The sequence below is a fragment of the Rousettus aegyptiacus genome, unplaced genomic scaffold, assembly GCF_014176215.1.
Source record: "Rousettus aegyptiacus isolate mRouAeg1 unplaced genomic scaffold, mRouAeg1.p scaffold_m13_p_1, whole genome shotgun sequence".
In the NCBI taxonomy this organism is placed as follows: Eukaryota; Metazoa; Chordata; class Mammalia; order Chiroptera; family Pteropodidae; genus Rousettus; species Rousettus aegyptiacus.
Window position 1 is genome coordinate 111414886 of NW_023416284.1, and position 21843 is coordinate 111436728.

Genomic DNA, 21843 nt, shown 5'->3' on the forward strand with positions numbered 1-21843 from the left:
CTGATTCGTTTTGCTTACTCATAGGGTATCTATATTTACTTTATATCCAGCAATCTCCAATATCTTGAAAAATGAATGGAGCTAACGGCTAGGGGACACATTCAAGCTATTTAGCCCGCCATTTAAGACCCTCCCCCATCTACCCTCTACTTACCTGTATCTCTTACAAATGTCCAGCTTCAGCTGATTATTTCATTTGTAATTCCTTGAATGTATGTCTTATTTCCTTCACCTCTAAGGTTTATGTTCTTTTTTTTTTTTCCTTCAGGTTTTTCAACCATAGAATGCACTTCATCTTACCCTTCTTAAAACCCAGTTGTCTCTTGAGTTGTTGGTCACTCTAAACCATCTATGTCACAATGCCAACCCCTCTAAAAAGTTTCCCTTTATCTTCTAAACTGTATTTCTGCCTTTAAAACTACAGTATCTCATACCACTTAATTAATTTCTACTGACATGTTGTCGTCATTATATTTGTGCATGATTATTTTTCCTTTTCCTCCAGACTGTAAAGTCCTAGCTTAGGGGCCATAATTTATGAACATCTTCGAATCGCACTCAGCACTAGAACACTGTCCTGTACACGGTAATCATTCATTATACAATAAATAAATGTTGAATGAATTATTATTTTTGCTTTAGAAGTTAAAAATAGTGTGACAAACGGGTCATAAAATATGAAATGAAATTTGTTTTCTAATAAATAAATGTCAAGAAAAAAGTGAAAGAAGGACTGTTACAGACATAATAACCAAAAGTAATATTTGGATACTGAGTTGAATAAACTAACTGTAAAGGAACATCTTTGAAATAATTGGAAAAATGTACATATGGAATGTATAATAGGAATGTATATTAAGAAACTATGACATGACAAAAGCATGCTCATTATGTCAAAAATAGTTCTTGTTAGTTAGAAATGCATACTAACTTATTTACAAATGACATGTTTGATTTAAAATATTCCAATAAAAATATGAGGGATAATAAAAAAGTTGGCGGTGTTTGGCAAAATATCAATAATTATTGAAACAGCAAAGGATAATAGTGTACCTTATACTGTATCTCTATACTTTAGTGTAAGTTTAAATGTTTCCATAAAAAAGTTAAAAAACTTATTAAGTAAAGTGTTATAAGAGAATAACCTTTTAGTCACTTTTACAGTAGCAGGATTATTGTTCAGTCATTTAAGATATTAACTATGAGACTCCAATTGAATAAATTTTTATTTCACAGTGTTTAACCCAACACTTAAGAACCAATTCAACACTTCCTTGTATGTCACAGAAGACTATCAAGTACTTTAATAAGAACAACCCCCTTCCTCATGGAAGAAGAGAGGAGCAGAGGCGGGGAGAAGGGACCCAGGGAAAACAGTCCAGTCTCTGAAGTTTCACCCGGATGGGGGTCCAGGTGTAGATCTCCAGGGAGGGCCCTCTCCCCTTGTCCCTCAGAGAGCTCCAGGCCGTCCTCCAAGCTCACCAGGGTACGATGCTCCTGAAGGCCATGGAGATGCCTGACACTGTGCCGATTTCACTCCTGTGCAGAGAACGCTGAGACAGGTTGCACACCTCCATCGTCCTGTGAATATAATGAAAACCATTGCATCACACAGGTTTGTTTGTTTGTTTGTTTGTTTGTTTGTTTGTTTGTTTTCTTGGACCATACAGTTTATGATACGACTTGGGGAAAACCGAGTACTTTAATAAGAACCACCCCCTTCCTCATAAACATGGACGAAGAGAGGAGCAGCGGCGGGGAGAAGGGCCCCAGGGAAAACAGTCCAGTCTCTGAAGTTTCACCCAGGTGGGGGTCCAGGTGTAGATCTCCAGGGAGGGCCCTCTCCCCTTGACCCTCAGAGAGCTCCAGGCCATCTTCCAAGCTCACCAGGGTACGATGCTCCTGAAGGCCACGGAGATGCCCGACACCGTGCTGATTTCAATCCTGTGCAGAGAACGCTGAGACAGGTTGCACACCTCCATCGTCCACCGGACCAAGTCCTTGCACCTTCCCTCCAACAGCTGTTTGCGTCCAGCCTCCGGCCCATCTCCTGCGCCACATTGCCAGCCTCCCCGGAGCTCAGCAAATGACTTCGATTTAAATTGCAGGGAGAGCGGCTTGAGCTCTCCTGTCGTTGACTCCGACTCTGCCTCTTCCGTCCACGCTTACAGTGGTTTCACCTGGGCCCGTTTACTCAGTTTGATACGATGCTTCTTGGCAAATGGCTTCGAACAGACATGCTTTACTATGAATTTCCAAAACCTCTTGGCCAATCCCCGACAGCCCTGGCCACGCCCCAAGGAAGAGGTTGGGGACACACTGTCAGGCTGCTCAGAAGGAAGGGCATTTTCCCCATGGATTCCTTCTGGGGCTTTGCCACTGCATTTGCTGCTGGTGACATACATAGAAGACGACTCCACTGTGCCACACTGCAGGGCCGGGCTGGGGGTGGCAGTCCTGAAGTCCGGGCTGGGGGTGGCAGTCCTGAAGTCCAGGCTGGCTGGGGGAGTGGCTGGCTCTTCGGCCTTCTGACCGGATGGCTGATTGTCTTTCATCAAAGAAGGACCATCGCTGTCGGGGGAGGACTCTGCACCAGGGAATGGCCTTACTTTGATAGTGCGGTGCTTCACCTTTGGTGAGTTGTGACTTAGGATTAAGTATGTGGCCAACACACTGTTGTACTTTGCACCCGTGACAGCCTCTTGAATTTTTTGCTGCTCAAAGCCCAAGTTCAGCATCTCCTTGACCACCTTGGGGTTTATGCTGTCCCTGGGCAGCTCCGTATAAGGCTCAAGTGCCTCCTCCTGCCCCATATTTACCCACGGGTCTTTCATCAACTGTTCGAGAGTGATTCGCTTTTGGGGGTCGAGTACCAAAATTTTTTTCACAACGTTCTTGCACAGAAAGGACACAAAGTAGGGGAGCTGGAATTCTCCTCTCATGATCTTCCTCCGTAGTCCAGTCTCGTCTACCGCCATAAATGGCCATTTACCCGTGACAACTTCATAAAGGATAACTCCCAGGCTCCATACGTCGGCTCCGGGGCCATCGTAGCATTCGCTCAGGAAGACCTCTGGGGCGAGATAAGGAAGGCTGCCACGGACAGTACACATCTTGCGGCCAACATACGTACTGCTTAGTCCAAAGTCTGCCAACTTCACATTGAGCTCCGCATCCAAGAGTACATTCTCTGCCTTCAGGTCCCTGTGTATGATGTCCTTCTGGTGGCAGTAATGGACGGCTGAAATCAGCTGACGGAACATGTGCTGGGCCTCGTGCTCATTCATACGGCCAAAACGCCGAAGATATCTAAATAAGTTCCCTCTGCTCGCGTGCTCCATGAACAGGAAGATGGTGTATTCGGTGTCAATCACCTGATATAGTTTGACAATATTGGGGTGGTTCAGTCTTTTCATGGTTTTCACTTCTTGTCGAGGTCTGTAGGCGCCCCGCCGATCAATGACTTTGACAGCCACCTCTACCCCTGTAATAATATGTCGGGCCAACTTCACCACACCATAAGTGCCCTCGCCAATGGTTTGCAAGAGCTGGTAGTGACCGATACAAGGCTCCCGGACGGGAGAGATGGCTGCAAGGTCATGTGGCATAGTGACCACTCACTACACTAACTGATACTACTACCACTGTAAACTATACTAGCAGACAATACTAACTATGCTAACTGTGCTAATACTAATCAACAACGCTAACTATACTGATTAACTGTGCTAATACTGATCAACAACGCTAACTATACTAATTAACTGTGCTAATACTAATCAACAATGCTAACTATTCTAACTGTGCTAATACTAATCAACAACGCTAACTAGACTAACGATACCAATACTAACTCTACTAAATGTACTAACAATGCTAACTACAAATACTACCTAAAAAAAATTTCAAAGAAAAAATGAGAAAACAACAAAAAAAGAAAATATGACAAAAGAACAAAAAAAGAAAAATATGAGAAAAGAACAAAGAAGAAAACTGAGGAAAAGAAAATGAAATGGGGGAAACAAAAGAAAAAAAATAAAGAAAAAAGAAAAAAATAAGGAAAAGGAGAATAAAAAATGAGAAAAAGAAAGTAAAGGCAGGAGGAAAAATAAGCAAAACAACAACCAACAAAACCAAAAGAGAAAGCAAGCTAACTAGTCCAGTCCAACAGGTCACCACAGATCAGCTTCCTGGTCTCTACGGACAAAAACCTCAGCCCAGTCAGGGCCTTTTATAGGAATTTTTGGTAATTGCATCACAGTGGTGCTTTATGAGGTCAGAGCACGACGTGGACCAATCACGGCTGGATATAAACCAGTGGTTTCCTCACTTCTTGGTCTCAAGAGCTTATATTTTTTACACTTATGTGAGATAGTAAAGATTGATATTCGCTTTTTTATAAATTAAAATCTGTAGGATGCTTCAGTGACCTTTTCATTTAGAATTTGAAGCTCCGTAATAATTTTTGTCTTTTAAGGACCTTAGAGTATCTACACTTAAAATATTCCATTCTTTGTTCTTAAAAATGATGCTACAAGTTAACTGATACCATGATACTATAGGAAAATGTTCTGTTGAATAAGATAACATCATTAACATCTGTAAAGCTGAGAGGAGGCAGCTTCATCATATTTTTGCCAATAAGATAATGAGCAGATTTCTCAACAGAAACTGTGGTGATCGGGGGGCAGTGGGTTGATGTACTCAAAGTGTTGAAGGAAAAAAAGCTATTAGCTAAGAATCCTATATCTGGCAAAACTATCTGAAAATGAGGGAGACCTTAAGACACTCCCAGATACACCAACGCTGAGGAGGTTCTTTACCACTAGACCTGCCTGGCATGTAGCACATCCTTCAGGTTGGAATAAAAGGACACTGGGCAGAGACACAATGCTTTATTAAGAAATTAAGGTCTCTGCTGACACTCAGTCCATGGACAATTATAAAAGCTAGTACTCTATGGCCACGCCACTCTGAACAAGAGCCTATCTTATCTCGGTAGTTATGCAGGGTCTGGCCTGGTACTTGAATGGGAGACCATCTTGGTGCTGTAGGTGTAAAAAATAAAAAATAAGAGATTGTTAGCTGACAAGGTCCTTGCAATCTGTGAGGTCAACCAAGGGTTGCCTTGCCTAAAAACAAACAAACAAACAAACAAAAAACATTTACAGGTTGTATAATTATGGAACATTATTGAATGCCTCTAAGCCTCAGTCTCTAAATGTAAAATACAGAAACCACAACACCTATCATGATGTTGTTCAGAGGTTAAATGAGGCCACCTATGCAAAGTGCTTGGAACCGTATTCAGTCACTCAATAATGGTGTGATCGTGGATAATTCCTGTAGGCCAGCTGGAAAACATGCATATTTCCACACAGTGGCAATATTTCTTTTTGGTAGTTTCCAATTACAGAAATGTTATGTAAATGATCACACAGTGCTCTAATCAGAGGTATTTTTTTTTACAGTGAACACTAAATAAGCTCCCAGAGCACCGAGTGCCTTAAAACAGTCTGTGTTTAGAGCCCTTGCAGATCTAGAGCGGCGGGATGCGCTAGATATGCACCGTATGTGTCTGTCCCTCAAAGGACAACTACCTTTTGCCTTCTATGTTGCTTTTTGTGGGTTAAAAAAAATACACAAACTCCTTCTCACTTCTAAAGGATCATTTATTACATAAGAAAACAATGCATTTATATGAGCATAATTTTGGTATACAAATGTATAGCATTTGGCAATTATAGAGAGATGCCTCAATACACATTATTGACCTGTAAAGTATTAAGAAGGTAATTGTTCTGGTTTCTTTAAGTTGTAAAGTTGTGAAGAGTATATATAGCCTTTGTAATTTGGGTTTTGAGTATTTACAGAAAAGTTCCTGAGGCTCCTTGGCAACCATAATACCATCATCTTCCAGAAAAACACTCTTCATTCAACTATGCAACCAGAAAGATTAATTAGCTACTTGGACTCTTTGGATCTAACTTTCATCAGGAAAAAACAAGTAGGAAATGAGCACATATGATACCTGTTTAAGTGTGCAACCTTTATTGTCTTAATATCCTCTACTGTTATGGGTCTAATGATAAAGTAAGATCACTAAGAAATGCCTGTGAAAGCATTCTGTAAGTGGTAAGTTATAAAAATATGTTTAATGATAGCAACAATAATAATTTGGTGTGTGGGATTTTTATACTTAGGTCTATAATTTTACTTGTTTATATCGCAAAGGAAGAACCTCTTCAATGTTTCCACAAACAGATATCAATAAGTCAGTACAACATAATGTTTATGTAAGTTAATATGTAATTATCTACAGTTATATGTAATCATAGATAATTACATAACATAAATACAGAATTCTAAAACATTCATTAACCATTCCTTCCAGACATAGAAATTAATTCAGTTCAGTTATTAGTTGTGACACATAAGTATTTTTTAAAAATCAATTGTAAAATACACTTATTATGCTTAAATTTTGAAATTGAGATGCTTCTCAGAATCAATATTTAAAATTTTGCTGATTACTTATCTTTTACACTGAAACGCTTTCATTAATGGTATCTTACAACCAATTTTGTTTCATAGTCAAGGAAGTAGAGGATATTGTACCACCACCGCATGTCAGAAACATTTTTGTGGATATAAATCTATATTACACAATTAGCCTCCATAATCTTTTATGCATTCCATTTATTTTCTGTTACAAAGTATTATGAATGCTTATTCTCCTTTAGTCATCAGACGCTGTAATTCAGAGGCCACAAACTTCTCTAATGTTAGTTTTTGTTTTTAAAGGCCAAATTGTGAATGATGAACATGTATTTTAGTAAAAAATATATGGAAGCAATGCTTTAACACATCCATAACATTCTTGGACCAGTCTTGTTCCCTTAAATGAAACTCAAAAGATAACAGCACTGAAATCACAAAAGGAGTTCTAAGTTAAGAATAGAGAATTACCTCAGACGTGACTCAGATTTAGATCTTATACAATTCGATGTAAAACAACATTTTTTTTCTTAATTTTGAATTTATCGTAAAGAAGCAAAACCAAATTAATATAAGATAAACTTTAAAATGGCCCTGAGTCTTATGCTATCTGGAACTAGCTGCCTTTCTAATTCCTTGAAATATTTTCACATTCCATTACCTCTACCTGTGGTTTCTATGGTACAATACATGTGAGCCTAACGTTCCAATATCCTTATTTAGGGTAAGTGTAGATTCTAACTTCAGACTGAGAAAGAGGAATGGACAGTAACACTAACAAACATGTCATGAAAACAAAAGGTGTACTAATGTTCCTCAGCCACTTGAAGACTTCCACCACCACATTATCAGCACTAGTCTCTACCCATTCTAATATAGTCAGATAGTATCATTCATTCACTCATTCATTCAGAAAATCTTTATTTAGCAATCTGTGTCAGGTGCTGTCATGGATCTCTGGAATTTAGTGTTGAACACCTTCAATGACGGCCTCACGTGGAGGCAGACAACAACCAGATACTTCTGCTAATATGTGGCACAGAGGTAGTATAGAAAAACCCAGGAGCAGAGAGGAAGACAGTCATTCTAAAACAGCTTGGCTGAGTAGGGGAGGAGACAGGGTTTTATCTTAAAGGAGCCAATGTCTGGCCTGAGTTATAGAATATGAGCAGAAATTAACCAAGAGGTTACATTTGTATGTTTTTCCTCTTTACTACAGCTCATATTTTGAAATCTTCGGTTTACTTCTGGGCCTTCTTGCCTGATTTCTATACACTCCTGCAATATCATCATCGATTCTCATGGCCTTAATGCCATCTCTATGCTAAGTATTTCCATATAGACTCTGACAGCAGATTTTTTCCTTTGAGCTTTTTGTAGGAGGTTCAAGAGATTCTGTGGCTGATCAAGGAAAAAGCTTTGATCACAAGGTGGCAGGTAGCGCAAACTTTATTGGGAGATGCTTTGACAGGTTGAGTGGTAAAGTCCCTCACAGCAGGAGTCTGTTTGAAGACGAGGCTGCAACTCAGAATTTGAAGAAGGCAAGGGAATTTCTGGGAGAGAGGGTTTTGTAGAGGGGCCTTCTGTGTGCAGGTAATGTCACTCAGCAGTATGGCAGGCATCTCTGGTTAGAGAGCTCGGAAGAAGAGTAGCAGTGGCTTGGGGTCTTTATGGCCTCGGGTTTATCTATTACTAGCAGATGTGGGATGAGATTTTGCAGTGGTATGCAAAACAGGCAGGCTCTAAATCTGCTTGTTTGGTCTACTGTAAAAATAAATGGATGTGTAAATACTTGATTTTGTTCCTGGTGGGCTTCTGAACTAATATGTCTCAGCCTGCAGTGAAGAAATAAAAGACCTAGGGGCCAACACACAGAAGCCATCTTTGGCTCATTTACATAACAGCTTCACATCAATATATTCAAATGTTTATTTAACATCTCCATTCAGGTGGCACAAAAGTACCTTGAACTTAACCTGATCAAGATGGAACTGGTACTTCTCCAGTTTTTCCTTTTCACTAAATGAATTATTATCTAATATTTGAGGCAGAAACTTAAGAGTCATATATTATTCCTCCCCTTTCAATCTAATCTATCATCAAATTTTGTCATTTCTACCTCCTAAGCACTTCTCATATTCAGTTCTCTACACCCCATCGCCAACGCTGAAGTCTAAGATAAAGTCTCTCTCACTTGGATTATTCTAATGTTCTGCTCAGTTGTCTTCTCATCTTACTCATACCTCCTTTCCATAAATTCCCCATACAGCAAACAGGGTTATTTTTGAACCATAGATCATGCTCATACTAGCTCCTTGTTTACATAGCTTTTAACAGTGTTCAGTTCCACATCGAATATATCCAAATCAGATGCTCTTCTCATGCCATTCCCCCCATTGCTTACCAGTGTCCAGTTACAGTCCCAGTGACTTATGCATGTTCTTTTCCACACCATGATCTCTGTACTGTTGACCATTCTACCTGGAATGTGCTTCTCTCCCAGCAGGTTGAATGGCTGCTTCCTTTTTACCTTTAGATGTCGCTTAAATGTTACTTTCTCAGAAAGGCCTTCTGTAATTGGCCTAATATAGCCCTCGCCATCCCTACCACCCATTCTCATTATTTTCTTTCAAGCTCTGTATTTATTTCGGGCATAACGATGATCTCAATTTGTAATTGAGATATTATGTGTCTTGCTTATTTCTTCAAATCCTCTCTAGGTTTCATGAAAACAGAGATTTTTGTCTTGTTCGCTGCCTTTGTTTTATTGCCTTTTTAAAACCTAGCTTCTAGTGTAATGCCTGACACATAATAGAAACTAAATAAATTTTTGTCAAGTAACATATTCATTTATAAGTAACAAATAAACAGGGAGAGGTGCGGTCAGGTAGAGAAGTATTTTTTTTTAAGGGCTAAAGATGTTATTGTATTATGTTATGCAATTACACAATATGGAAAATTTAATGCCTTTCTTGATGAGATAAAGACATTCAAACAACTCTGGGGAATATGAATGGCCTTCGAATGAACGAGTTTAAAATCACTGAATTAAATTACTTAAACAAGGCTGGGGTTATTAAAAGTAGATTGTAGTCCGCTGTTCTTCAAATTTTTTAGAGCAATAAAGATTAAATAAGAGTAACCATTAGGTATTTAAAAGTTATATGAAGGAACATTTTCTATCAGGAGTAGGAATTAAAGAAAAACTGTTTATGAAGAGGGCATAAAATCTTAGTATTGTCACCTTCTACCATGCCTTTTAACATTTACAATGGATCTACTACTATATTTCCTTTTCACATTTATTATTATTTATATGTGCTTCCTCCATTTTTTCCTTGCCCATTCTTAATGGGAATTTGTCCATTCTGTATTAGAAGTAAATCTGCCTTAATTCGGCAATGGTGCAAATAAGAATATGATTATTGAATATCGAGCATTTACTATGTGCCAGACGTTATTCTAAGGGCTTAATATGTTCTACTTATTTAATCCAATTAGAAGCCCTGTGAGTCAGGTACTAGTATTACCTCCACTTTACAAACAAGGAGACAGAAACAAAGCACGGTTACACGACTCGCCTACAACCTCAGTTAGAAAGCCGTGCACCAGGTGGTCCAGCTCACAGTGCCTGTTGTTAACCACATGCTCGCTGCTTACTCCTATAATTATGCCCCACTCTTTCGTTTTAGTGACCAGAAGTTTATTTAGGAGAAAGGCGTGCACATGCTGTAGATATATTCTAAAGATATCAGGATTGTGCTCAAAGAGAAGAAAGAGGAGAAGTTTGTAACAGCAAACATAGGAATGCCCAATTAGTTTTTTTGCTACACTATTTGGAAATCATTAACTTTTTGCTAAAATATTTGTAGTTTTTATTAGTGGGTAACACCAACAGTGGACAGCAGAGAGTTTCTTGTCTTCCTCTTTCCCCTCTCCAGGTGAAAACAAATTGAGAAGTTTGTGAGCCTCTTTCCAGGAGGAGAAAGATTATAAATCTGAAATTGTGGAGAGAACACTGATTTCTTTCTTTTTCTATGCTTCTATTTCTCTCCTCTTTTTACTTTTTCACTGTAATACTTTAGATGATGTGATTAAGATTGGAAAGAATTCTTCATTCTTACAGCTTCATTCATTCACATATTATTTATTCAACAAATACTTCTAAGATTCTACAATGTGTTAGCCTCTGTGTTAGGCTTGGATGTTAAGTGGTAAAACATGTTGTGGGGAAGAAACTCTGTAGACAGAAAAGGAAAATGAAAACATAATATATAATACATACATATATATACACTCACGCATATGGGTATTTTTGTATATATTACCTATACATATACATACATACGCTTTATATCTACTGTATATTTTATTTATTTATATAAATTAACTTCTCTATATGCTTATTCTACATAAACTTTATATGTATGTATATAGTTATTAATTATCTTAAGTGCTATGAAGGAAATGGACAGGTTTAGTGACAGAGAACTGATTATCGAGGGTGGGAACTACTAGCAGGCCCATACTAAGTTCCTCAGGGGAGGTAACTTGGGGTTATTTCTGGCTTTAAGGAAAGGTGGCAAAGGCATCTTTGAAGTCCCTGTGCTGCTCGGCCTAGCCCACAGACTCTCCAGCCTGGAATAAAGGAACCAACCATGGCTGTGTTCAGTGAGGGTGACTAAATGCTCAGGGGTCCATCCGGCCACAGAGTATTGTGTTCATTCGACAAGGAACTAAAACTACTAGCAAAGATATTGGTGAGATCTAGACAATATTTAGTTCACAAGCCTATGTTTTGAACATGGTGTAAGGAGATAGAAAAAGTACCTCTGACCGCAAAACTTCGAGTTTAATTGGGTAGAATAAACAGATGCATGAGAAATGACACCAGAGGCAATGGACCAAATTGTGCAAAGAGAACCATTATAAAAGGAATGAACAGAGCACAGTCAAGTTCATCCTTTTCAAGGGAAATGAGTTAGAGACATGGCATTTACTTAATTGATGGTGGAGGCAGTAGGAATGGAATATACTTGGACACAAAAAATAAGGGCTCAAATTTAGGAAGACAAGCACAGAAAGAAAATGTAACTACTCATGAAGGAGAACATAAAAAAGACAAAGAATTGAGAAGCATTTTCCTAAACTTGTTCAAGTGCTACTGCTCCTCTTGCGAGCCTATTTCCCTATTTATCAATGTTGTTCAACAAAACGTAAGGACTTCTATATGCGGGGCACCAAACACTAGGCATTTTGTGAAATAACCAGTGTCTGCCATATGGTTGTTAGTAAAATATTCCTAGTGCAAAAAAAAAAAACAAAAAACCAATACAATCCTTTTTTTTTTTTTTTTTTTTTGTCCAGCATAAGATGCCTTGGAGCATTCAGAGTGTGGTTTAAAAGCAGTTCAAAAAATACGTTTTGAATGATTCCTAAGTGCCAAGGAAGTTATAGAGCACTTACTGCAAAAATGAAACACAGTCCTTTCATTTGGGAGCTTAAAGGCTAACGTGAGACAGAGGGAGACATAGTGTATTTCATACAATGCAGTGTCAGGGCACAAATAGGGGACAAGTGGAGTCACCCAGACAGTGAGTAGGAAAGTTCAGAGAACGCTCCTGGAAATTTGGTTGTTTGATTGAGAATACATAACACAACAAAAGAAAATAGAAAGAAAAAGATCATTTCAGGAAGGGGAAGCAGTGTGGCAATGTAATAGGACGGGGTTTGTGGAAAAAGGTGGAAAATCTTTATTAAATTATTGTTTTTAGAAACTCTGGATTAAGGTATGTTTCAATGTTCAAATTCCAGAATGAGGTTAACAAATGCATGGGATATACAACCCTAGTTTGAAACTTTTGGATTAAGAGTATATTTCTAGAACTAATTTAAATTCCTTCAAACCATATTAAAATATGGAGTTTTGTGGCCCAAACTTCCTTTTTTGGAAAGAAAGCAGCAGGCATAGCACTTTAGAATAGTAACAGCTCACGGGACTGACAGAAGCCAGTCCTGTCAGCCATATATGTAGAAATAACCTGGGGACCCTGTCATCCTTTGTGATTTTTAAGGCAAGGCACTAATATTTGGTAGGACAAACACCTGTAAATCAGCTTCCTGCAGTGACTTTGAGGGGTGTAGCCTGAAAGCCGGGGGACAGGCTTGGCTAACAATCAAGTGTAATGGCTGAGTATCTTGTGACACTAATGTGAACAGAGACAAAGAAAATAGTTTTTCTCTGCCTCCATCTCAGGAACATGGCACAGAGCAGGCTTGCGGTAGAATCTTCATTTAACTAAAGAGGAAGGGCTGCAAAAGGAACAGTGACTGAAGGAGTTCGTGCTCTGGTAGGTCCTCTGAGATCTTTGGGATGAATACAGAGTAACTGAATTCAGTTGAACAGGTACCTATGTTAGACCTTGGGTCAGTCAGGGTCCAATTAAGGAAAACAGGATTCACCTGGAATATTTAAATGGTGGCCTCTACTGCAGGGGATTGATTGAAGCATGAAACAGGTGATGAAAGAGACAGATGAAGCCAATTAGAGAAAAGTGAGACAATCAGATTTAGCAACGGAAGCAAGTCACAACCAACACCAGGCTGGAAGGACACAAGGACAAGGAGGGGCTACCTGGGTTCCTTGGCAAGAACTGGAACTATCTATGGTAGGCTTCAGGGGTGGGAAGTGAAGAATGGAAGAGACAAAGCTGATACATGAGAAGGTACAGGAGGCAAACTGAATGTCAGGAGAAATGCCCCAGCTCCTCCTTCTTCCCAGCCTCAAGTCTCTGCCATTGCCCCCGCCCCCAAGCCCGCATTGGCAGAAGCCACTGCAAGCCAACTGAGACAGTTCTCTGGGGAAGAAAGCCTACGTCATGCTCAGGGAGGGGCCGGGAACAAGGAATGAATCCATGGAGAGACTGGTACAAGCCTCAACTAGGAGAGTGAAATTATAGAGCTTTTAGGGTTATCTTGCTTATAAAAAAAAGGAAACCTGGATTTCAAAGATTGGCTTCTTAGAAGGTATGAGTGTAAGAAAAATATCTTTAAAAACGTTCCCCCTCTTTCTCTGCTTTGCTTGGCCAGGTCAACGTAAAATGCATACTCCCAAAATTAGTTTTAATTTGGCTAGAAACATTCATTCAAAAAGACAAACTGATTTTTTTTTTCTCTAAAAGAAATTGCATTTTATTATCTTATTTTGTACAACTTAGCCGACATGTAAGATTTTGTTTGTTGTGCTAGCACATTCTACAAATCAGAAAATCTTTGATTTATCAAACAAAGGCTTATTTGCCTAAATTACCATGCCGGCCTGACACTGAGATGTGTGGTCTGTTTTGAGTCTTTGTACATTTAGTGGCCTGTAGTATTTTGATAAATGCCATTGCCTAAAACTCTTCAGTAGGAGGTTTGGGCACCATCTGTGATTGCTTCTGTAGGAGCAGTAACTGCCTAGAGAAAAATCTGATGCTCATTTCAAAGATGCAGTATAAACAAAATTCAAGATGATGCCTTTAACATAATTATTCCACCTTTCATTTACATAGTGCTTTATGCATTTCAAAGTGATTTGATGTGATTTCACTTAACCGTTCTTCACAGAACTTGTGGAAGTTGGGTATGGGTTTCTGAAAGATAAAAAAGCTCAACAAGGAAAAGAACACTGAAATTATATAGTCTTTTATAAGACTCTAAAGAACCAAACTCCTGTTGATATTAATAGAAAATATTTATTGAGCACCTTCTCTGTGCCAGGCACTCTTAAAAGTGTATCACGTATATAACTCATTTAATCATCATAATTCTGTGAAGTAAGTATTATTATGTTCTCATTTTAAGGATCGGGAGACTGAAGCACAGGGAGGTTAACTTACAGCTAATAAAAGATATGTGAGCCTTAGCAGTCTAACAAAATACAATCTCTCTTAAGCAATATATTCTTTAAATATTTACTCAGAAAGCAACAATCTTAATTACAAAGACATATATTTATATTGGGTTTCTTCTTCGAAAGTGTGCATGTAACTCAGTGGTGTGCTGGTAAACTGGCTCACTGGCTCTCTGCAAAAGAAAAGAAAAGGCATGATCGTTTGTGTACCCCCCCAAATGCACATATTGGAATCCTTAATGCCCAATGTGATGGTGTTAGAAGGTGGGGCCTTTGGGAGATGATTCAGTCGTGAAGGAGGTGCTCCCTCGAATGTGATTAGTGCTCTTATGAAAAGAGATCCCACAGAGCTCTCTAGCCACTTCCACCATAAGAGAATAGAAGGAGAAAAGTCTGCGACCTGGAAGAAGGCCCTCATCTGACCATGCGGCAGCTCGATCTCAAACTTTCGGCCTTCAGGATTGTGAGAAATTAATTTCTGTTGTTTCTAAGCCGTACATTCTGTGGCATTTTATTATAAGAGCTCAGACAGATTAAGACATAGCATTTGCCAATTTCTGTGGTATAAATAGTCCCACCAGTGTCCACTTTAAGCTGTTGAAGTAAAGTCACTGAATGCCTAGTGACTAGTTGAGAAGGGATGCACATAATCAGATCTCGTGAACTTGTGGCTTCAGCACACCACTGGCTGATTAAAATTGCCGTTGTGCTCAAGATGACACGTATGCCATGGAGGGGATGATCCGCTTCAGAAATATTCTTAAAACATGAATTCATTTTATTTTCAACTGTTTTATAAAACTCAGTGTGAATTAAACCGTTTTATATATGTTCATGTTTAATCACTGCTCGTTAAAAATAATGTAATCATATTTATTTTTGGTATGTTTTTCACTGATAATAATCAGGCTTATCTAGGATGAGGTAATCACATAGCAGCTGAAGAAAGGAGAAGGGAGGCTGAAAAAATTCAACTACTCATCTGATGGCCAATAGATATTATGCCTTGACATATATCTATTTTCAAACATAGTTCCCTTGGCTCTTTTGAAGCCAGTAAGGTTACTAAGATTCCAATTAGCAATTGGAAGTCTTAGGTTTTGGTCCGAATAAGAATTTCATGTGTCTCTTATGGCATGTAGTCACTTTAAGAGTTCATTCATTCGTCCTTTAGGGAGGGGTGGCTATTCGTTTAAGCCTCACTAGCGGAGCCATGCCACTGAACCAGAGGCAATGGGACAAGACAACCAGGACTTCCCCGGTGTGGCACCAAGGCTGAGCTGCGCAGGCATGCTGTGCTGTTTGCTTCTGTCCAAGCTCCCTCTTCTGGGTCCAACCTGTCCTTTCTCTACTATCAACACAAGTGGCTGTCTTTATTATCAAAGCTGTATCGCCACCGAAAACATTGTACAAATAAATGTCCACAGCTACACACTGTATCATGCCTCCCACTCTCCCTTTTATTCTCCAAAACACATACATGAATAATAAAATAAAAGCTTTCTGTCATCAGCTCACTATGCTCTTTTTCTATGTGTGTTTTGTTTCCTTTCATTCTTTCTTCTTCCTATTATTTCCCCACCTAAGAAATGTTTCCAAAGGTACTATAAAATTCCACAGGGGGAATATGAATATCTCCTAACATTTTCTTCCATATTAAAAGAAAAAAAAAGTTAAAGAAGCTTGCTCGATTGGTGCTGGAGAAAGGCAATGCAGTAAGACAAAGGTTTTTAGTGATCTTTTCAACAGTCATGCCTTTAAAAATCTCTATTAATAACCCCAACCAAAACAATGACAAAACAACCCTGTTTTACAAAAATATCAGGTCAACAGATAGAGCTTGAGAATGATTGGGAAGCCTTATTCTTTCCTGTTGAGAAGTTTGGTGACTGCTTGCTCCTCCCTCTGGAGAGACTGGTCGCAAAAGAGGGATTTGCCAGCTGTTCTGGGCATAAATAAACATGGATGGAGAACTCTCCTTGCAGCTCTTTTGCCTTTTCCACTTTTCTTCTTCCCCTCCCTTCTTTTCCTCCCTTCTAGGGAAAGAAAAAGCCTAAAAGCTTACTCTTATAAACTAACGATTGTCAAAAGTCTTTGCCAGCTCAGGGGTCCTGGGTCAAAAAACAAACCAACCCAAACCTCCATAGGTAAAATACTTTATCCTTCAGATGGAGGCCACAGAAAGCCACCCCACAAACAGGTGCAATGAATAAACAAAGTAAATCCAAATGTATCATTCATTCAACAAACATATATTATGCTTATTCTAGATACTGAAACATGTGCTAAAGATCTAAGAATCCAAATTTGAATAAAACATAGATTCTGCCCTTTAGCAGTTTGCAGTCTTAATTTACTAATCAATAATTTGCTAATCAAAATTTACTAATTATAATTCAATTTCTTCATTTCAGATATTAATATTAATCCATAATAGTGTACAAGTATGTATTACTTGAATACAAAATAGTATTCAAGTAAGACTTTAAACCTGAGTTGCATTTAGCTATATCATAGATACATTAAAAGGTAATTGAACATTTCTGGGTATTTATTGTTATGAGTCTTATGAGCTATTCTATACCAATCCATTTAGGAATCTGAAATGCAGAAAAAAACAGTACTGAAGGCAAGATTTAATTTTGAGCTAAAAAAGGAAAAGGAAAAAGTTCTGTTGCACCTACCTTCTGTCCGTCTGTGACCTTTCATTCAAATCTCATCTCTTCTATGAAGCCATCTTTTAAAATCCCAGCATAAATTGACCACTTCTCTTCAATCTGCATAATTAACATATTAATATGTTCCACATATATTTTAATCCGACGGTTGCTAATCACCTGTGGAGTTTAAAAAGTACACATTTCCAGGCTCCAACATCATAAACTTATTTAGTCAAGGCAAGTATGGTTTTGGCATCTGTATTTTTAAAATACACCTCATATAACACACTCTCAGTTAAGAACAACTGTCCAAATTACATGATACGATTCAGCATCATATAAGAGCACATAATTCTATTTGCGCATTTATATTATTGTATCCTCAAGTGAACTGTAATCATCCTTTGGGTAAAGGTACAGATTTATACTTACTTTGTTCTCTACAGTACAGAACTTACTCTGCACTAGGAAGAATTTCCACACTTCTCATCTGAAAAAATGACAAAGAATTTCCTTTCAGCAATCTTTATATAATACTATCATATTTGTTTTTCTATTCATAGTGGTGGAACAAATTTGATCATGAGCAAATATTATGTGTGCATGTTTATTTAGCATTGTTTTTCAGAAAGGTTTTAGGGGTGGGGTGTGGTAATCCCCAGGGAGTTTCACAGAAGCATGCTATCACTAGCACAGTGCAGTTAAACTTACATTGGGTCAAATCCAAATTCTCTTATTTAGCCTATGGTGAGGAGAAAAACATGAGAAAAGATAAACGTTTGTTAAGTGCATGCCCTTAATAAGCACTCAATGCATGATAACTAATATAAATATGAGGTATCAGGGAAGTCTCTTTGCCCCCAAGAATTTATCCTCAGCATTTAGATTTTATGCCTTATATCCTGGTAATCAGTTACTCTCAGAGACATCAAATCTAGTCATATAACGTCAGAGTTGGAAAGGCCTGTTGAATTGATTCAATCCTACAGTCTTCATTTTTAACCTTTGAACCAATTTAGGGCTAAGAGCTAAAACCATTTATACACTTCTATGGGGTTCAAATGTTCTGCTTTGCAGCGCTGTGTTAAGGATTAGTGAGAGAACACAGGGAAACCTCAAGTACACTGACTGCCATAACTAGTCACGTAATGAATCATTGCTATTACCGTTAATACGATAGTAGTATAAAAAGTCAGCTGACTTTTAGTTGAGTTCAGTGCTCTTTTCCTGCCTCTTAAAATCCACAGTACTTATAAAAATATTGTTGTAACAGCTAGGAAGAATAACAAATTACTATTGATAATCTTCAAATGCATTAAATAAAACCAAGTTAATCATATTGACCAGCAAATAGTATATCACCTTCTGGCATGTATTGTTGCAGAGTCAGACCTTTATCTGGATTCAGATTTGCCTACTATGAGAGTAGAACAATGTTATTTAACCTCTCTAGCTCTTTGTTTCCTCAAATGTAAAATGGAAACAATAAAATGCTTCCTTCTTTGGGTTATTGTGAAGAATTCATTATGCATGAAAGTATTTTAAAGCCTCTGATAAATTGCAAGCTTCTAATAAAGGTTATTTTATTATTATAAACATTTCATTATTATGTGTAGGTAAGGTTACCATAATTTGTCATCCATACTGGGGACACATCTGAGAGTGGATGGTAATGTTATTAGTAATTGCACTGGGACAACAGGCATAACCAGGATGCATGGTCGCCTTATGGAGAATATATTTTCTAGCTCAAAGCAAATTCCTAAGGGAGTGCGATATACTGTGCAGGACAATTTACATGGACCTCTTTGGAAAGATGTTATGTATGGGTCAGATTCAAGATGAGCAGAAAAGTATGGTGCCGCCTTCTTCCAGACTCCTCTGAGACAAAATAGAAGGAGGCGTGGCGTTTCTATAGTATTTATAACAACTGAAGTCTTTCCTAAGTTCTCTCTGAAGAAAATGTCCTAGGAAATGATTTTTATTTAATTTTTATTTAAAAAATTTCCCTTAAAAATAATTTTTAAAAATTTTAAGTATTTTCAAGAGAAACTTTCTGATGTATACAATTTCCTGTCTCATTAAACAAACATATACATTGTAATTTTTACACTCTAAACAAGATCTTTTTAAAGTGTCCATAAAGAAGAAAACAGAAACTTCTGAATCACCCATATCACTGAGTACTCATGCAGCCCTACATTTATTCCTTCTTTTGTTTTAGAACAAATTAGAATTTTAGGAGAGAACAAATAATCATGGTCCTAGTCTGTTCCATTCTGCTCCATTCCACCCCATTTGATTCTAAAAACATTTATTGGAAGCCCACTATATATCAGCCCTCTCTCTGATAAAACTGAACTTTCACTGTAATACACAAAGGTGATATTAGGAAGGACAAGTACAATAACTCTTTAGACAAAGGCTCCATAAAGATCCACTCAGGTATGGTGGATGACATTTACTCTCCTCAGGAACTTTTGTCCCCTGCTCCCCTTCTTGTCAGAATAGTGTGAATATTTATCACAATTGTCTCGACAAAGTATATTATTAATTGATTTTAGTTCTGGTTTTTACTCTGTAATACAGAAATTCACAACCTTAAATTCAGGTGCTATAAGACATGAAAATCATGTGCATTTGAGAATCAACACATTACTGCTATGCTGTTGCAACGTATAATGAAACTAAAAGTTTCTCACTTGTTTGACGTTAATGTCCCACTTAGTTTCTATCAGATACAAAGAGCTGCTTCATCCATTTAAGCATTTCTTTTGGGGCCCATAATGAAGTGTTCTGTACCTGAAATCAGGAATGGTTTCTATTCTATAAGGGGACTTACCTTCCTTGTTAAAAAGTTTGACCCTCCAGTCAGCATCCAATTTATTCCAGGTCTTGGTTTTTCTATCACAGATCTTCACCTATAGTCCCAAATGAGCAGAACGACTTTAAAACATTATGCAATTACACACATAGGCCTCGATAAGGCATTCCCATATGGGATATCAATTCAGCTTATGGCAATCTTAACAACAGTAGCAGCTGTCAAACATACTCAAAACAAAATAAATTATCCATCCAACCTCTTGTACTTAAGTGCTTTTTATATTCTGTGTTTTAGAAAAACAGTTTAACTTTAAGCAGCATTCTAGCTATAATCAGTCTCTCCTGAAGAAGTTTTTTATGAGATTGAATGAAGATAATGACAACCATTAGTCAGTCATTGCATTAGCATAAGGCATAAGGCACACTACAATATTTATAAGCAGCTAAGCCATGACAGTAAAAATATGACTTCCTATAACTTGGGCAGCCTTCTGACTACAGCTGACTGCTATTTTGTAAAGTAGAACTCGTCTAAGTCTGGTATATTTAATGACCATGTTCATCATAAGACCTAATTGTTTTCCACCACAGGGTACAAAGCTTTATGTCCCCTATCAACCAAAAACAAACAGTCATACTGCTTAATGGCTGTTCAATTAATGTTTATGTGCTACTTTTACACTCTGAATTATTTGATGAATAAACTCTAAGAAGCTATTAGAGAACTAAGTTTAATAGAACCTCTACTATTATTAAAAATTCCCAGGTTCTTAACAGTAGCTGAAACTATCCCAGCTAAGGAATAGAGAACATACATTGATACTCAAATATCTTCTACTCTTCTGTAAGAATGACAGAAAAATCAAACATTGGAAGGCAATGATCTATGTACCTTGAGCCTTGTTGTATTGAAATTGGAGATCAAAACATGTTTAGAATAGAAATGACTGTCAGATGAAGTCAAAAGGTGAGACTTGGTTTCTTATACTAGAAAGACTCAGCTTTTCTTATTTCAATTGCCTTCTCGTAACTCTGTATCTATTGATATTTCTGTTTTCCTTATGTAAGATATAGCAGAAAGCACTAGTTGATTGAATGTATTAATTCAACACCTGTCCTTAGGTAGAAGTTTTGTAAAATTACTGAAAAAATATTTTTTACTGAAAGATTGTCATTTTTGAGTTTATGAGAAAAATGGTTTTCGTTTTTTGTAATTATTTAGATATAGCGGTATTATCTTTATTCACTGTTTTCATTCTACTATATGAGCCCTGATGTCCCCAACACTGAAGCAAATTAGTTGGTACCATTAGACAAAAGAAAAAGAAAGAAAGATGAAAAAGAAGAAAAACTGAGGAAATGTAATTGAGGATCTTTTCACATTATATACATTATTTGCAAATACTGATGTATATATCTTAATGGAGCTGCCGTTGGGGTCTTCTTCCTGTTCTATGGTTTAAGATGCAACATGAGGTTCATAAACAGGGACAAATGAGGGAGCAAGTTTAGAAATGTCAAACATATTTGACAACTCCCCACTAAGAACACAGCTGAGAAATGACAAACTCATTACCTGGTCGGTTGAAGATTAAAGCTGTGTTTCTGGTTATAAGGCAATGAACTTTTCATTTTTTTTTTTTTAGTCTATTTTGTGTGAAACACTGTTTCACTGAAGTGCATATAATTGGATTGATTTGAATTTGATTAGTTTAGTACTTCATTTTTTTTATTATAAAGGTGGCTATATGGTTTTAGTCCATTAAGAAACATTTTTGCAGAGTAATTGACTTTTATTATAATTTTTAAATGTATCATTACTTGATATTAAAACCAAACTCATTGCAACTTAACTGGATATATTTTTCTAATTCTACATATTGTTAGATACTAACTAATATTCTAATTAATGTCTAGTCTATTTTTGAAGCTACTGAGCAAATAACTTGTGGCATAAAATTTCAA

General features: G+C 37.5%; 2 protein-coding genes across 21 annotated transcripts in view; both read right to left on the reverse strand.

Annotated features, from left to right (window-relative positions):
- Window positions 1–829: 829 nt before the first annotated feature.
- Window positions 830–3608, reverse strand: LOC118613687 (serine/threonine-protein kinase MARK2-like). The gene is made up of 2 exons (XM_036236844.1): window positions 1888–3608; window positions 830–1581 (listed from the first exon to the last, which is right to left on the reverse strand). The coding sequence occupies exon 1, from the start codon at window positions 3606–3608 to the stop codon at window positions 2166–2168; it is 1443 nt and encodes a 480-aa protein (XP_036092737.1). The 3' UTR covers window positions 830–1581; window positions 1888–2165.
- An 8257-nt stretch (window positions 3609–11865) lies between these two features.
- KHDRBS2 (KH RNA binding domain containing, signal transduction associated 2) overlaps window positions 11866–21843 on the reverse strand; it is a 507385-nt gene continuing 497407 nt past the window's right edge. For 6 of the 20 annotated variants that reach the window (XR_004950415.1, XR_004950417.1, XR_004950414.1 and 3 more), the window contains one exon: window positions 11866–19973. The gene's annotated coding sequence lies outside the window, so the exon portion shown is untranslated. The remainder of the gene's footprint in view (window positions 19974–21843) is intronic. The other 14 variants (XR_004950397.1, XR_004950396.1, XR_004950408.1 and 11 more) reach the window with 13 other exon arrangements.

Bases quoted from the DNA above. Each gene is read 5' to 3' on its own strand.
- LOC118613687 (XM_036236844.1), bottom strand. From the start codon at position 3,608: ATGCCACATGACCTTGCAGCCATCTCTCCCGTCCGGGAGCCTTGTATC.